Source organism: Henckelia pumila, chromosome 4, assembly GCF_033568475.1.
Source record: "Henckelia pumila isolate YLH828 chromosome 4, ASM3356847v2, whole genome shotgun sequence".
NCBI classification, from domain to species: Eukaryota; Viridiplantae; Streptophyta; class Magnoliopsida; order Lamiales; family Gesneriaceae; genus Henckelia; species Henckelia pumila.
In genome coordinates, this window is record NC_133123.1 from 14,469,592 (window position 1) to 14,488,341 (window position 18,750).

Below are 18,750 nucleotides of genomic sequence, written 5' to 3' on the forward strand. Positions count from 1 at the left end.
TATCAATTCTAATTGATCTGAACACCGTTTTCCAACATTTACAAGATACAGTCAACATGAATATGTGATGCTCACTGATGGCAAAGAACCAGAAACTTTTAAAGAAGTTGTATCAAGTGCCCAAAAAGATAAGTGGATCGAAGCGATGAAATATGAGATGCAATCGCTTCATGAAAATCATACTTATGGATTGTAAATCTACCAAAAGGTAAGAGATCACTTAAAAATAAATGGGTTTACAGGTTGAAGACTGAAGAAAATGGATCACGACTGAGGTACAAAGCAAGGCTGGTCGTAAAAGGTTTCAATCAAAAGAAAGGTTTTGATTTTGATGAAATTTTCTCACCAGTGGTGAAGATGTCTTCTATCAGAGTTGTTCTTGGACTTGCTGCTAGTCTGGATTTGGAGCTAGAACAACTTGATGTCAAGACTGCATTTCTTCATGGTGATCTAGATGAAGAAATATATATGGATCAGCCAGAAGGATTTAGAATCAAAGGCAAAGAAAACATGGTGTGTCGGTTGAACAAAAGCTTGTATGGATTGAAGCAAGCCCCATGGCAGTGGTACAAAAAGTTCGATTCATTCATGATGATTCACGGGTACAGGAGAACCAGTTCTGATCACTGCGTATTTTTTAAGAAATATGATGACAATGATATCATCATATTGTTGTTGTATGTTGATGATATGTTGATCATTGGTGATGATTCAACCAAGATAGACAAGCTTAAGGGGGAGCTTGACAAGTCATTTGCAATGAAAGATTTAGGACCAGCGAAACAGAATCTTGGAATGAAGATCTCCTGGGACAGGACAAATAAAAAGTTGTGGTTATCTCAAGAACAATACATTGAGAAAGTTTTTGAAAGATTCAAAATGGATAAGGCAAAGACCGTTGGCACTCGACTTGCAGGGCATTTCAAACTAATTTCAGTTTAATGTCCCACAAGTGATGAAGAAAAGAAAGAAATGGAAAGTGTTCCTTATGCTTCAGCAGTCAGCAGTCTGATGTATGCAATGGTGTGTATGAGACCTGACCTCGCTCACGTAGTTGGCGTGGTAAGTCGATTTCTCTCAAATCCGAGCAAAGATCACTGGTCAGCAGTGAAATGGATGTTCCGATATCTGAGAGGTACTTCTAGATTTTGTTTGAGATTTGGAACTAACCTACCTGTGTTAAAAGGATACATTGATGCAGATATGGCTGGTGATGTTGATTCTAGAAAGTCCACATCCGGATACTTGATGACATTTACAGGGGGAGCAATATCATGGCAATCAAAACTTCAAAAGTGTGTGGCATTATCCACAACAGAAGCCGAGTACATAGCCACGACCGAAGCATTTTCACGAACTTGTTTTAGATACCATTTGCCAAATTGTGTGGTTTTCTTCTATTTTATGTTTCTTTGCGTATTATAACATAAGTTGAATGATCGTATCAGGCTGCGGCTGTTCTGTTTTGTTCTATTCTCTTCATGGTTACCCTGGGATTAATATTCTCTTTCTAAGGTAGTGTTTTGAAGAGCTTCTAGGAAGCATTTTTCAGCTTCTCCTTCACAAAATTTTGAAATTTTGTGAAGGGGAAGCTGAGAAGTGTTTCCTAAAAGCTCTCCAAAACACTACCTAAATATCAAATGTTTGGCTGACAAATTGCTTCTCTTTCAATCCATATATTGTTTTAAAAAAAAATAAAAAATTTGTCTTCTCTTTCATGCAAGCTTAAGAGTCGAGGGAGTTTCTCTTCCCCCTTCAAATTATTTGAACTAATTGGAGGAATTATTTTTTTTTTGTTGAGTCAAAGTCTGAACCAGGGACCGAGGAACAACTTAAATTTACTGCTGGGAATTTATAGTTAAATTTACTGCTGGGAATTTATAGGCAATTTTCTCTTAGGAGAATGTCAGTATTTTAATTTTAATATGCAAGTAAAGTGTTTTGATAAATAAAAATAAAAAATAAAAAACTGATTAGTACTTGAACTTGGAAAAACTTTCTTCTTCAAATGAAGTTCATAATTGAAAAAAAAATGAATTATAACAGTAATAACTAATAATCAACGATTAATTTGATAATGTTTCACAATTTCAACTTGATGTTTGATGAATTATTAGGCTTGTACATGTGTATTGTGTTTTGATTTTTTTATTTTTTTTTATTTTTGGTCAATAGATCATAGAGGCTTCAGTATTGTGTTTTGAGTTAACATGCAAGAATGAGTAATATTTTGACTATATTGAGTCATGATCTTACGGATTGTAGGTGACCAGTTTGAAGACAAGCATTTTATTAGAATATTGAAATATCTTGAGCACTAATGATCTTTGAGTAATGTGAGGTTGTGCTTGGATGGATATTTGGATTTGAGAGAGGATTTTAAATTAATGGATTTGAAAATCATTTATTTGAATCCTCCTTTTTATTAAATTCAAATCCACGATCCAAATAGATGGATTTCAAAATCTCAAATTCATTGGCTTCCAAGCAAGTATAAAAGATTTGGGCTGAGGATTTAGTGGTCGGATTTCTAGATTGGTACTACATATTCATTGACGTCTATTTTGAACGGGATTTTATTTGAGTACCAGTTACCCAGTCATTTCATTTGCATGCATGAATCATATATATCAATCTGTGTACTCGTATTTACGTTCTGAGCGAATGTCACTCACGTATGTGTTTTTATCATGGACATCTCATTCGAGGTGGCAGTTGCTGGTTGACCAAAGTAGGGACCGTTGTTTGATCCGTGACCAGGGCTTGGGAGCAGAGGTTAATTTTAGTTTTTTTTATTTTTTTTTTTGTATTGTGTAATTCAATTGGGTTGTATAATCAGTTTTCTTGGGTTTTAGTTAATACCGGTTGTATACTGTCGGATTGGTTTTATATTTGAGTTTTCGTAATTATCTCATATTATGTTTACTTATTTAAGCTAAGGAAAAATAAGTTTTTTGGTCTAGTAACTTTACCCTCTTTGGGTTTTGGTCCATTAACTTTTTTCGATGTGAGTTTTGACTTTTGATACACTAACTTTGCATTTTCAGTGTTTTTTGGTCCAACTGCATACGTGTCAGCTTCTGATTGGTCCACGTCATCATTTTGGACCAATCAGAAATTGACACGTATGCAGTTGGACCAAAAACACTGAAAATGAAAAGTTAGTGTACCAAAACCCACATCGAAAAATCTAATGGACCAAAATTACCAAAATATGAACAAGTTAATGGACGAAAAAACTTATTTTCCCTTAAGCTAAATGCATGCTTAATTAAATTTCTGATCAGTGGGTGATCTGAGACGGCTCATTACATACTAAGTAAACACCGGGCTGCCGCAGAAACTTGCAAATTAACTACGATAATCAATTGAACAACACCCAACAAGTGATGTGCGACAAACTTGCCCGATATTGAAAAAATCGAACACTTTGAACCGGTTAGGAACTAAAAAACTGTACTCTTTTATTTAACTGACGATGCAATAGGAGTTTTATTTCAAACAAGATGTATATGTCATCCAATACAAATTAACCTCAAGGCTCAAGTACTACGTACATATATATTAGAGGCTGCTGTAGCACCTCAATCTATATGTAAGTTAATTATTTCATATGTTTATTTATTAGAGTTAGCTCGTTTCTCATAAATCTAGCAACTAATATTGGGACCAGGATCAACTCCAAGTTGACTGCAATAGTTTCTGTAATATTGGACACGAGAATTGACTGCAGGCGTGTTCCCTCCATTGCATTCCAATCCGTTAATGGCTCGAATCGTGGCCCCGAATCCCTGTCCGGATGTTATAGCATTGTGGCAATTGTTCATCCAGAACCAGAGGGCTGTCTTGAAAGATATGACGTTGTCTCTGGCCACGATATCGGGGTTGTTTAGGCCATCGAACCCGATGCTTTGCCCCGCTGCCCCGTAGTTGTAGTTCCATGAAAGTTGAAGGGGACCTCGGCCGTAGTAAGCCTTGCCGGGCACACACGGATATTGTCTATTAGTGGAGTCACAGTAGTTCCTTGATGCCCCGTTAATTTCATTTATATAGCACAGACCTGCATTACAATGTATAGATATATATTACAACATTAATTATTTTAGCTACAAGAATCCAAATTAATTGATGGAGTATTGTGATTACGGCCAGTAAGGATGGATCTAGCTTAGACGAGTGTAGGATGTACGTAGCCCACCTAATTATTTTTTATATATATTCTTCACCTGTTAAAAACCACCATTTTTGCGATCTCGCACAACTTTATTAAACATTACATTAAGTTCAAGTTCACTCTACGCGTTCTAATTCATGTGCGTCTCTCGTTACCAGCCTAGGCCTAGCTAAAATTAATAAAGCAATTTTTGCAAACCATAAATGAATTAAACTTACTTCCGGTTTCATGTGCGACGTTTGCGAAGAAGGCAGCAACCTCACGCCTAGCAATATCACTAGACCCGCTGGCAAACCCGGAATATGAGCCGGCTGCATTGAGAAAAGCCGATCGGGTGTAGAATCCTTTCCCCTCGCAGCCTCCACCGGCACTATTAGCGATCCCATTAAAAAATGCATCAGTGACTATACCTGAAACTCCACTTGCGCCGTAGCATGGGCCGGATTGGCATCCGGTGCCACAATAGGCGGCGGTGCTGCCGCAATAGCCGTATTGGCTGCAACAAAGGTTAGATGCGCAGCCACAGTTTTGGCCGGAAGCCAACTTCCCGACGATGAGAATTATAGCTAAACAGGTATAAAATGTGAGACAACATATTCTTGAGCTGAAAATGATCATTTTTAAGGAAATGGATTGATTGAAGAAAATGTGTAGTTTGTGTTAGGAGGAGGGAGGGAATATGGGGTATTTATAGTGGAAATTGAAGATATATATATATTAGTTATGGAAAATATTGTAAAGTGGAATCATGACTTTCTACGGAGGCAGTTTCGAGGAAAACACGCATACCCAATTAAGAAATTAAAGTATCGTTAGTTGTTCGGATTTGAAATGATATAATCATCTCACGTATGTACGAAAGAATCGATTATAAATTAAAAGAGGTTAAAGTTCAAATTTTGATGAGAACAAATGTTACAAAACCACATACGTTTTTTTTTTATAATAATTATTGTTGTTGTACTATATAATCATCTCTCACAAGTTACGAAAGAATCGATTATGAAATATAGCTATATATATATATATCCGGATATACAAATATTTTTAAAAGAAGAAAAAGTGATTTTTTCTAGACAGATAATCTGTGTACAATTAAGCCAGGGGGTGGGCCGGTGGGGTGGGGGAAGACGTCATGAAATATATTCTTGCAAGGAATTGTTTGAATTTGAATGTCTTGATTGCGATTGTAGTTTTGAAAAATATTTTGACTTTAATTCTAACAAATGGAAATTTGTTAAGATAATTATTGTTTCTACAAAATATTTTCCTTGGGCTGATAAAAGAATGACATTCTAACAAATGGATATCAAAATATCAAAAGGCAAATTTTAGGAGTACATTTATTTTAGGTTTGTATGACATTTTGCATGATAATAAAAGTGTCCATGAATTCAATCATCTCTCTTTTATTTTTTTTATTATTTTTTATCTCTGAAAATGAAAAATGTCATCGAGTGTGTAACTTAAAATATACATCTAGCATGATTTTTATGCAAACTCTCGCTTGTGCTACTTGATTAATATATTCCTCTTTCGAGTTGGGCGTGGAAGGAGAAGTCTAGTTCCAATCGATCTCGAAATATAAAACTTATTTCATAAGATGAAATAAATATATAGTTTAACATTTTTAAAGATCTGAAAAGCAATATTAGCTATAACATTTTCAAATCCTCGGGGCGATTCATGTGATTTGATTTAGTTTCGTGGATGTGGAAAACCGATTTTGAATAAGTCAACATTTCTTCTTTTTTTGAAGTCAACATTTATTCATGGTGATGTGCAGATTCTTTATTTTTTTATTAATATTAAGATAATGTTTGCAACCTCTAAAAAACAGTTATTATGAATTTTTTTCTTAACAATTACCAACCTCTAAAAATAAATATTATGAATTTTTTTTTTAACAATTACCAACCTCTAAAAATAAATATTATGAATTTTTTTTCTTAACAATCACTTATTTTTAGAGGTTGCAAACACTACCTAAGATTGTTTGTACAATCCGTTTGTTTTAAAAAAAAAATTGAAAAAAAAAATAATTAAAAAATAAATAATCCATATCTTTACACATGAACTCAAATCATGTATCTGATGGTCTATATCTTTACACGTGAGTATAGACATTAGATTTATGATCATGATAATACTAAGGCTCAGTTTGATTTGACTGATAGGTTAGATAATATATAGATTAGTAATATAATATAAATAAAATAAATAAAAAACTATAGTTAATTTAGTATCTAATTTGATTGATAAATTATAGTTTATTTGATTTGATTGATTAAATTTTATATAAAAATGATAAATTATCATTTTTTCTTTTAATAATAAATAAATTATGAGTAATATTATTTATAATGGGTAATATAGTAATTTCAATTCAATGATTTGATTGATTTAAGATAAATAATTAATAATTTGATTGATGTAAAATAAATAATTAATAGATGAATAAATAATACGTCAAGAAGAACACGAGATTGGATAGGATAAGTTATATCGAATCGTACCAAACGAAGCCTTAGGATAGGTTGAACTATTTTAAGTAGAGTATTTGAAAATAAAAGATAATGCATATCTACGATTGAGGCCCTTCTGTAAAATATTAATATTATATACGGTTTAAGAATACTTCTAGATGGGTTCAAAAACATAAAGAGAAGAATAATTCTAGATGAAATATCCCAACTTTTGACCCAGTCTAAAATTTAATGGGCTAAAAATTATATAATGATTCTCGTTGACCGGCAACTCAAGTCTCAATAATTAAGTTGACCTTTTCTATTCTTGACCTCGTTGGTTATTTGGTATTAATTTAACATCCACGTACATATTGTGAACATCTTATCAAATTTAAAATTTGGCATATTTATTATAACTAAAAAAGAGCATGTGCCAGCATGCGACGCACATGAAAATTTTAAATATATGATTATTAATATTTAAAAAGATATTTGATTGACAATAAAATATTAATTAAGACATAATATGATTAATTAATAGTGGAGTAATAAAGTAGAAAATAAAAGATACAAAAGAAAATTGACAATTCAAAATGATATATTTATATGTAGTCAAATAATATATTTAAAAAAGTTAGATTAGATATGTTAGATAAATGGAACTTTTTTGTTTAATAATATTCGTATTTTATCACTCTATCATGATAATAAACTATATTTAACTTTTGCTTTTATATCACTTAAATACGTTCAGGAATTCATTAATTCATTAATAAATAAAAGAGAATTATCGGTGTGGCTAACAATCGAAATGGAAGGCATCATTTAATCTTCAGGATATGGTAAATGCGATCAAATTTTCAACTAAACATATTTATGATAAAAGTGTTATTTATAGTGTATATATATACACACACGGGGCCTGATCCATTATAGGGGATAATTTCATCCTATGCATAATGCATTACCTCAATTATATATTTAAGGGTGAGAATTTATCAATATTTGTGTGGTCTACTGAAAATAGTAAGACTCACATGTATTAATAGATATCAACCATTGAATCTGCATCGAGACAGCGCCTGCACAGAGGATCTCACTTAGTCATTATAGGGACAAGAAGGACACGACATCGCAAAAAATTTCGCTTTTTTTTTACTAAATATTAATTTATTATAAATTAAATATATGGCTAAATTTATGAGAAACTTCTTTAATCTGATTAAGATATTTTTTAAAATATATATTACGAGAATTTAAATAAAAAAAAGTTTGTTTTTCAGTCAAGGAACCAAAATGTATTGGCTTGTGATTAAGGTTGATTTTCATTGAATAGAGATGTTTTTATCTTATTATAACATTTGCTAAAAATTTTAATTAATTTGTAAATTAGTCAAATTAACACAAAATTTATTTTTTATTGTATATTGAAAATTTTGGAAACAAGGATTTTAAAAAATAAAATAAATAAAGAACTTGAAATGACGAGGGAAAGCAATTTAGCCATATATCCATAAAGTTAAATTCCTTGGAAAAATTTTGTTGATTAAATACATTTGGTAATTATAATGTTTTATAATTTGGATCAAATTAAGACATGCAAGTAATTCAATCAAGCCAAACTTTTCGAAACAGAGTTAACTGGATCCTCCAAGATTTCACAAATATGAGCTAATACAGCCTATTGTCCCCTTACAAAATAGGAATATAAACAGATCAAATTAACTATAATGGGTAACACCTATTAAGAAAAGAATAATAATAATAATAATAATAATAATAATAATAATAAACTTAATTATCCATCTATAAATTTTGAAACTTCAAAATTTATTGAAACCATGTCAAAATAACCCGTATTTTTTTAAAAAAACAAAGAGATTTAAATAAATAAATAAATAACAATTAAGATAGTGTTTACAACTTCTAAAAATAAATGCTTATGGATTTTTTTTCTTAACAATTTGTTAACAAAAAAATCCATAATCACTTATTTTTAGAGATTGCAAACGCTACCTAAGTTTAGTTCCGTTCAACCCGCTGAAACTGAAGCCAAAACAAAATCTAGATTTTTATATGAAATTGATAATTGGGTGAATACCAGAAGGCTGAAACTGGAACGTATCAGTGCAACCATACCATAAACACATGTCAAGGTAAATTTCTAATGTTCATAGTTGGACCAATATAAAAATAATAGTAGCCATATAAATCTCCCCTTGACACATGAGTCTCTCTCTTCCGGTTGATGAACAAGAATATATTGAAATGCTTGCAAATACCTTCTCTGCGAACACGGCAGGATCGGGGTCAGTGATCCTCGATCTTCTTCAAACCTTTCATATCTGTTGTTTCCACCCTGCAGCGTGACAAAAATAGCAGGTGAATAACCATAGGAAACAAGGGATAATTCGATTAACTCGAACAACAGATTAAATTTTGAGATGTGGTAAAATTTAAGGAGCGAGTGATTGAAAAAGTGAGAGGATTGAAGGAAAAAAGACAACAATAAACTTACGTTGTTCCATAGAGAACAATCTTTTGGACTTTTGTGATTTCTGAACCAGATTGATTTTCTTCAATGAAAATTGTTAAGCTGTTTCAGGCAACAATTAATGACGAGACCACTTTCTTTTAGATACTTGGCAACGATTGTTATTAAGTAAACGGGTACACAAAGACCACGAATATACCTTCGGACATTTTGAAACTTCACGTATTTTACAATCACCGGTTTTCCCTACAGCGATTAGGCATATCAGGCATGCTGCTTCTATAAACAATACTTACCAGTGACACTGCTACAGCTAGGTAGGCCTTTTCTCATTAATTAAAAGGAACCATACAAATACAATAGTATACCTCCAGGTTTTCTGCGGATAAAACAACCGAGTCACTTGGGGGGAAATCGTTGACATTACTGCATCAGTTATTAATACCTAATTAGATATGATTCCATACGGCGGCCGAAACACTAGTGCACAAAAGATTTATTGTTAAAGATCACCTGAAGCCCATGTGCTCCCTGTTAGCAAAAAGCTTCACAGTTTTGGGACCTGGAACATACAGTTCACACTCAGATTATGGATCAAAAGTTTGTCCATCGGTTATCTACAGAGACCCAAATAAAATCGCATTCAAGTTGCAAATATCAGAATTTCTAACGTAACCACATAATTATAACAAAATGTCAAACAATGCTCGGAAAAGATTGATTTTGATCCCCAGGTTCAACAAAAACAATACAAGATTGATTTCACCAAGGAAAGCAGGCATTGAATCTTGGCAAACACAAACAAGATACATATACTGCACAAAGCTATAAAACTTGGTCTTTCATAAATGGAAGATGAATACGTATTTAAATAATTTTTTGTCGCTCATTCTCGCGGTAGTGAACAGTTATTGTCCATTTCCAGCTTCGAAACTACTACTTAAAATGGCTAGATAGATTTTGATGAAACATATGGTACGCTCCACTTTGAAGTTTGATGTGCTTAATCTGATGACTTTGTATGGGTCTGTACGCAATGCAAATTGTATGCTGTTCACAACAGTGTCTTAAAGGTCCTTCCCTTTCGACTTTCGAAACTTATAGAATGATTTTCAGCCATAGTAACAGATATAGTCCCTGTGCAATGGGAACAGGACACAGATTCCGTGGTCATACTCTGACAAGTTAAAAACTAAGATTCTGGGATTAATTTTGCCACGCTCTGTTTCTTGAGCTTTTAGGAGACTAGGATCCTCCCTAACAATGCGCAACATGTGGCATAATGGTGGTAGATCTTCTATCAACTACCATAGCCAACATTCTTGTATTCAAATGTCAGTTAGCCATCACTCTGTGAATAGAAGCCCCTCTTTGGAGACCCATTTAGATAGTCTGAGTTCCTAGAAACAACCGGAAGATGAACTCCCCAGGATTATTGCAAGAATTGACATTTGACGAGCCACACTCACTGCATGGGCTATGTCAGAGGGAGTGTAGAATTGGTAGCTAAGCATAAAGCATATCAACCAAGCTTTCATATACTTCTATGTCTTCAGCACGTGTATTTTCTAGATTCTCTGAGCTTGTAATTAAGATTCATCGGTTAGCTAGACGGTTTGCATATGTCTCCTCTTCTAGACAACTGTTTCGAAAATTGTTTTCTTTGCATCAAATTGTTGTAAGAACCATATCTGACAAGATAGTAGGACTCCTGCATAAATCTCTCCAACAAGAGCAATTTTTTCTTGATTATCTGACCCAACTATATCTAGGATTCTTCGTGATTTTTTTCCCACAAGGACTATTCGAACTAATGGCTACCACCTTACAAGGAACGATATTCATTGTAATACCGTCAAACCATCTCTTGCATTCCTAAGCATAACAAGCAAATGGTACTGAAAATTTTCAAACAATATTAAAATATAATAATACCTGGCACGCTGTTGAAAAAGCACGTGTTTTCAGTAATTATTATTATTATCATCATCATCATCATTAATAGTATTATGATTATTATTATTTTGCATTTAATTTCCAGCAACAAGCTACAACTAGCTGCAAACTATAGACCAAAAAGGATGTGTAGATCCTAACCACATCACAGCACTGGTCAAGACCACATACAAGAAACAAAAACAATAACTTTTACAAAATCGCACGTTATTGGGTCGTATCTCCTCCATCAAACATTGAATAGCCACCGAAACTTCTTCCATTATCAATTGTTCTTACAGGTACAGACCTCTTAAGCTATTATCAGTTCCATGTAATTAACATCAAACCAAATGGGATACCGTCCAGCTATGCCCATGATGCAAACCAATACTTAATGTTCTTCCATTAACTGATACCTATTTCCTTGCAATCCTCCAATACATCCATTGTTCCTCTCTCTAGATTGTCAACATACTTGCTTAATACTCTGATCATACTAGCTCCACTTATTTTCCATGATTTTCTTTGTTCTGGATTTCCAATCCCAACACCAACGAGTGTCATGCTTATCCATGCCAAACTACTAAAACCAAGAATTCCCGCAAACTATCGTGTCAAACTGATGTTGTTAAAATGCACGAGGGAATCAACAGAAAAACAAAAAAAATATAATACATTTGTTCTAAAAAGACATAATAGTAGAAATAACCCCAAAAAAAAAACCTGAGCACTAAATGCAAATTAATCAATGCATCACACAAGGAGTTTGAATGCAAGAAATAAATAAGTCACCTTCTTCCTCCGGCCCTTTAATGACAACAGAATGCAGTTTAATAACTTGAGTAAAAGGAATATAAATCAATAGTTGCTCATCTGCATCGCTTTCCAAATTCAAACCATCATCTTCTCTATAACCCTGACTTGCAAAATGGAATCAATGAGACTTCAATTACAAAAGACTAGAAAAAAAAACATAGATTAGATTAATCTCTAATTCAACAAATGCCACCACCGAGTTACATAGTCCAAAATGAGATTCGCAAACTTTAAATCTCTTCAAACGATTAAAAACCCTAACATTTCTGGAGACATCTAAAGAGTAAATAACCTGTTTGAGAGCATTTGGAAGAGAGTGACTGCTGCTTTGATTCAGGCATTCAACACCAGACCAATCAACAAAATCCAGTAAGTCAATCTACAGACACGCGCACATCAAGAAATTTTGAATCAAAATCACGAGGCATAGATGTGAAAATCATATCTACGAGAGAACGAGAACATACTTGGCTTCTTGGGATGACAGATACTGAGTCGACAGACATGGCTGATTCCCTGGGAGCTTGTGTGAGACAACGCAACACAATGGGTTCTCCGTTTTCTATTTATTATTGGATTTTCAGGATTTTTACGCGAATTATTTCAGTAAATTTGATTTAAATACCCAAACACTGTATATAGTTGAAAAAGAACTCACTCAAATACGTTTGATTTATACATTTATCTATACATGCGGGCTCCACTAAAAAATAATTAACCTCACATTTATTGATAAATATACACCGTTAGATTTATGTCAAGACAGTGCATGTATAGGTAAAATCTAACCTACCAACATATGAGAGTTGTACTTTGAAACATTAGTTGGAGAGTCTTGGCACAAAAATATTAGGCTCCGTTTGAACATATATTTGTAAAACGTAAAAATGTTTTTAAAAAAAGTTTGAACATATATTTGTAAAACGTAAAAATGTTTTTAAAAAAAAATTATAAAATATTTTAAAAGTTGTTTTAATAATAAATATGTGTTTGACAACTATTTTATAAAAAAAAATTTATAGTTAGACATGTCTTTGGATAACTATTTTAAAAAAATAATTTTAGAGTTAAAAATAGTTAAGAATGTGTTTGGACATCTATTTTATAAAAATATTTAATATTACTTTTTACTCTTTCTCTCTCTTGTTTTTTGTAATGAGATAATTTTTATTCTTCCTTCCATTTTTTTATATGTTTGTGATTTATTTTATTTTATTTTTCTTTTACTTTTCATGTAGTGCATCATTAAATATATAAAATTTAAAACATACAAATTCTCATTTAAAATATTGAAAGAAAAAAAAAAAAAAAGCAATATGTGCATTAAATGTATAAAACTTCCAATCTCATTTAAAATGTTGGAAAAAACATAATTTATAATAATAAAAATTTTAACGATTTGATCTCGATGCATTTCACATTTTATTTGTTATAGTAACTCGACAAATACGAAAGTCATAAAACTTTGTAACAAAACATAAGTAAGATATCATATGTGTCCAAATTTAAATAAAAATTCAACAAAATGTAACTTAATGATGAGTTTATATTTGTAAAAAATAAGGAGCAACTTCAAAAGCTACAATAAAATCTAAAGACTCTTAGTCCAAACTAATCTATGTATTCAAGACATCTTAATAAAAAGGGATCGTTATGTAGGATGAACAAATGATTACGTTGCCTTCACAAACAAGTTGTCAGTATCAAGTTGAGAACATTCGATGCAAGGAATTCTCTTTGCAAAATTGAAGAATGATCTTTATCACACTACAAGAAAACAAAAGAAAAACAAGACCAATCTAGGCCTCGCAATCATAAAATCAAGACCATTTTCAGCACTCTCGGCTGTTATAATGTAAGACCCCAGTACATAATGATACAATATATCAAATAGATAAAATAAATAACTATATATATATATTTTTTAGAGTAACTATATATATATATATTCATGTATTCCTAACTTACATCTATTATGTATATTTCTATAATAAATTTTTAAGATGAACATCTCAGGAATTAATTCAAAAAAAAAATTGTGACCTTTAGAAAGGGAAAGGGGACGCTTGATATGCAAAGAATTGAAAACGTTATATATATATATATGTTCGCGCGCGCCTAATTATATGATGTTGAATGAAATATATATTATCCAATTTATGAATGGGGTGAAAACAGAACTTCTAAATGTTGCTGTTTCTCTCTTCCCAATATAGGTAATCATTATGTCTTTGAAACACCTTATATCATACGGTTCTTTTGTGTATAAATATGGGGATAAATTCATTTCATTTCATAGTTCGCGGATCACCTCTTTCGAACTATTCTTCAAGTTTAGAGGTATATTAATTATTGAGTAAAATTTATTTTGATACATGAACTATTGGTAAAATATTAAATTGGTACATGAACTATTGAAAATGGTTTAATTGGTACATAATCAACTTATAAAGTCAATTTTACCCTTCACCTACATTATTTTAAAGTCTAATATTTTTGTTAAATTAAAATAGATACACAATTTATTTTTAAATATTATTTTATTAATACAATTATAAACATAAATTTATATTTATTTAAATTTTATATTATAGAAAAAAGATTGTACTCATTGTATGAAACATTGTAAATATTAATTAATGGGATAATTCCCAATTTGGTCCCTCATTTTAGACCTCGTTCCTAATTTGGTCCTCCATTTTTACATCGACCCAATTTAGTCCCTCGATTTTTGTCGTTTTTTCGCAATTGGTCCATCTGTTTAATTAAACGTCAAAACGAACGGAATGACCTGCTAAGCCGAGGGACTAAATTGGGTCGATTTAAGAACGGATGACCAAATCAAGAATGAGGTGTAAAATGAGGGACCAAATTGGGAATTATCCCCCCATTCTAGCATTACTTTTGACTAAATGATTTTTTTATAAGTTATATTTATAAAAATATTGTTTACCTAAATAAAAATATTTTATAAAAATTCAACACATGTCATATTAATATTATTTTTTAAAATTTAAACAAATAATAAAAATTCTCGTTTATATATAATTAAAATACGAAAGTTTAATTTAAAATTTAAAGTATACTTAGTATAAATAAATAAATATTTGTTAACAAAAATCAAAATTTTACAAAATAAATATTAATGATGACAATATATTTTAAATATACATTTTTTTCAAACATAAAATATTTTCGGAATGAACTCATCTAGGTTTGTTAATATAATTGAAAAACCTTCATAAAAAAAATAAAAAGATATTTTTATTTATGTTAACCAATATTTTTATAAATATAACTGATCAAAAAAATTTCATTTAATGACTTTACTTTTTTATTTTCGTCTCCTTAATAATTTTTTTGATGGACATCAAAAACGAAATTTAAAATTAAAATTTATCAATTTTGAGAAACAAAATTCCACATTTATAATAAATAAATTATAAGTTTATAAAAATATTTTTGTGGATTTTTTATCTCAAAATTGATAAATTTTAATTTTAAATTTTGATTTTGATGTCCATTTTAAAAATTATTAAGGAGACAAAAATAAGAAAAATAGAGTCATTAAATGAAATTTTTTTGATCAGTTATATAAATATTTATAAAAATATTTCTTAACATAAATAAAAATATATTATTATTATTATTTTTTATTTTATTTATTATAAATTTTATTTTTTAATTACAAAGTTGTTATATCAGTTGTTGACTTATTTTAATTTGTTTGGATTTATGAAGGTTTTTCAATTATATTAACAAACCTAGATGAGTTCATTCGAAAAATATTTTATGTTTGAAAAAAAATGTATATTTAAAACATATTGTCATCATTAATATTTATTTAATTTTGATTTTTGTTAACAAATATTTATTTATTTTTACTAAGTATACTTTAAATTTTTAAAATTAAACTTTCACATTTTAATTATATATAAACGAGACTTTTTATTATGTGTTTAAATTTTAAAAAATAATATTAATATGGTATGTGTTGAATTCTTATAAAATATTTTTATTTAGGTAAACAATATTTTTATAAATATAACTGATAAAAAAAATCATTTAGTCAAAAGTAATGCTAGAATGGGGGATAATTCTCAATTTGGTCTCTCATTTTAGACCTCATTCCTGATTTGGTCCTCCGTTCTTACATCGACCCAATTTAGTCCCTCAGCTTAGCAGGTCATTCCGTTCGTTTTGACGTTTAATTAAACGGATGGACCAATTGCGAAAAAACGACGAAAATCGAGGGACTAAATTGGGTCGATGTAAGAACGGAGGACCAAATCAGGAATGTGTTCTAAAATAAAGGACCAAATTGGGAATTATCTCATTAATTAATACAAACATGCGGCTAATTCTATGCTCCTCCGGGAGGAGTACTCCCTGTGGCTTATTTGATTGACATGTGCCAATAGCATTATTTTTTGAATTTCTCTCTCTTGCTTTTTTCTTTAACCATGGTTTTACAGGTTCTTTTTTTTCGGTAAATTAGGAAAAAGTACCTAAACCCATGTTTCAATTGTTGTTCAGTATCTATATCGGAATTTCGTTTTATTCCGTCCCCACTGCAACCAATTCCTTAGTTTAAGCTCCCTCTTGGAGACAAAAATATCATATTACCCTTAAATATATTCTAAAAATCAACAATACCCCTATGTATTATATTATTGAGATTAAAAAAATCATTATTTTCTTTTTTTTTATTAAACGGCAACAGCATGAAAGAATGAAACTTTAATTTTTTTTTAAAGTGGTGCAATAGTTTTCTACAAATTGTTGGATTCGGTAATTCATTGTAAATTTTTTTTTTATCTTTTTATTTTTGGTTTAGTGCATAAAGTATTTGCATTTTAAACCCAAATATAGATTATGTTGACAGATTAGTGAGTTTCAATTTTATTATTAGATTTAGAGGTGATCAAATATTTTTAAAAAATGTCATGATCGAATTACACCATATCAATATTTGTAATTTATTTAAAGAATTGCGATTAAAAAAATAAATCATAAATCATACTACATGATATGGTGCGGTGATATTTTTTTATGAAATCGCTTCGGTCACGTCATTTATTCAATTATACACACACATATATATATGATATGTATTCTATGTAATATTCACGAGAATTTTATTAACAATATAAAGAAGAGTTTGTTAATTTATTTTTTACTGTTGCATAAAATTTCAAATAAGATATAAATTAGTAATTTATTTTTTTATTTCTTGAATTACAAACTAGCTGAGGTGGTCAAATCTTGACCCAATTTATTCTTCAAGAGATTAAATTAGCTTTTGTATTATATATATTATTATTTGAGGTACATGCGATTGCGTGTGTAATATAATAAATATATATTATATATGACATAAATATAATGTATTTATATTTTTAAAACGTTTTCATATAAATTATGTTTAAAATTAAAGACTAAAAATCCGAAAAATATTATTTTTTTGTAAAACTCGTAGTTTTGATATCAAAATAAAATTGTTAAAAATAATTTTTTGTAATATTCTTTTATGTTGATTCTTAAATAAAGATGTAATAATTTAAAATTCAAAAGTACAGATAATGATGAAAGAATATTTTGTTAGATATGATAGTCATAGATAAATAAAAAAATTTGACCAATATAGGTTTTCAATTTTTATGAGATTTTTTATTAAATTAAGATGAAGTGTTTTTTTTGTGATTTTGTAAGGGTACTTTTGGTTTATCAAAAATTATATCATGACTCCAAATTAGTTACTTTAGACCTCTCTTGTATTAAATAATAGTAGAGATTAATGAGTCGCGATACACGCGATGTGTATGATCCGTGAAAGAAATAGAAACGATAGAAAGATATTTGTTACTAAAATATGATAAAGTAAAGTTGTAATTGTGAAACTGAAATTTGAACAACAATCGGTGACAATTTATAACTAATTTATTATCATTTATCCATATATAAGTTGTGTTCATAAAAAAACTAAGTATTGTAGACATAAGTAAAGTGGTGTCCTTCAATTTGCAACTGATACTAAACATCGGTTGAATGCAAATTTTAAATAATATAATTTTTTTCAGTGATTAAGCATTATATTTCAGAACTTGTGTACCGTTAACATAATTAAGTGGTGTATTTATGGAACTAAAATTCAAATATCAATCAGTACAATTTTTCAGAACTTGAAAAAGTCTAGATTGAATACATCTAGACTTTTAAACTCTACATAGGTCCTTCAAAGTCAATGAATGTCATGGGTTGAATACACTTACCCAAGTAAAGTGATATAATTTAACTAATGAGTTTAAACACCAATTTAGCATATAATTTTTTGTGTGATGTGATAATCCGCAGTCGCTATATGTCGGTATATACACACTAGGTAAACCCTTGAGCTAACAAAATAGTCTGCAAATCAAGTTAGTCGGTTAAACAACATTAGTCAAGCTTTGTGTGACATACTCGCACGTGAAGTGTTGGTAGAAAGAATCGAATTTTTGACCATTTGCAAGAACTTACCTACTCCACTAACTCATAAAGTTCCTAGCTCGAGACCCAATTGAGTACAATTTTAACATAATTAATCATTATTTATCATAAATTAATCATTCTAAAATATAAATTGGATACTATAAACCAAGTAAGATGTGATACTTAGACATTGAATTCAAATAATATTATCATGGGCTGAATACACTTACCCAAGTAAGTGATATAATTTAACTACTGAGTTTAAACACCAATTTAGTATATAATTTTTTTGTATGATGTGGCAATCCGCAGCCGCTATATGTCGGTACACACTAGGTAAACCTTTGAGCTAACAAAATAGTCTGCAAATCACGTTAGTCGGTTAAACA

At 30.3% G+C, this 18,750-nt stretch overlaps 2 protein-coding genes across 2 annotated transcripts; both read right to left on the reverse strand.

Annotated features, from left to right (window-relative positions):
- Positions 1-3,466: 3,466 nt before the first annotated feature.
- LOC140863882 (chitinase 5-like) lies at positions 3,467-4,838 on the reverse strand. The gene is made up of 2 exons (XM_073267656.1): positions 4,393-4,838; positions 3,467-4,060 (listed from the first exon to the last, which is right to left on the reverse strand). Exons 1-2 carry the CDS (start codon positions 4,790-4,792, stop codon positions 3,651-3,653), a joined length of 810 nt encoding a protein of 269 aa, XP_073123757.1. The 5' UTR covers positions 4,793-4,838; the 3' UTR covers positions 3,467-3,650.
- A 3,851-nt stretch (positions 4,839-8,689) lies between these two features.
- Positions 8,690-12,482, reverse strand: LOC140865728 (PITH domain-containing protein At3g04780). Its single transcript, XM_073270464.1, has 8 exons — positions 12,358-12,482; positions 12,183-12,269; positions 11,867-11,990; positions 9,650-9,698; positions 9,505-9,562; positions 9,336-9,382; positions 9,161-9,238; positions 8,690-9,001 (listed from the first exon to the last, which is right to left on the reverse strand). The coding sequence occupies exons 1-8, from the start codon at positions 12,394-12,396 to the stop codon at positions 8,953-8,955; spliced, it is 531 nt and encodes a 176-aa protein (XP_073126565.1). The 5' UTR covers positions 12,397-12,482; the 3' UTR covers positions 8,690-8,952.
- Between the last annotated feature and the right edge of the window lie 6,268 nt (positions 12,483-18,750).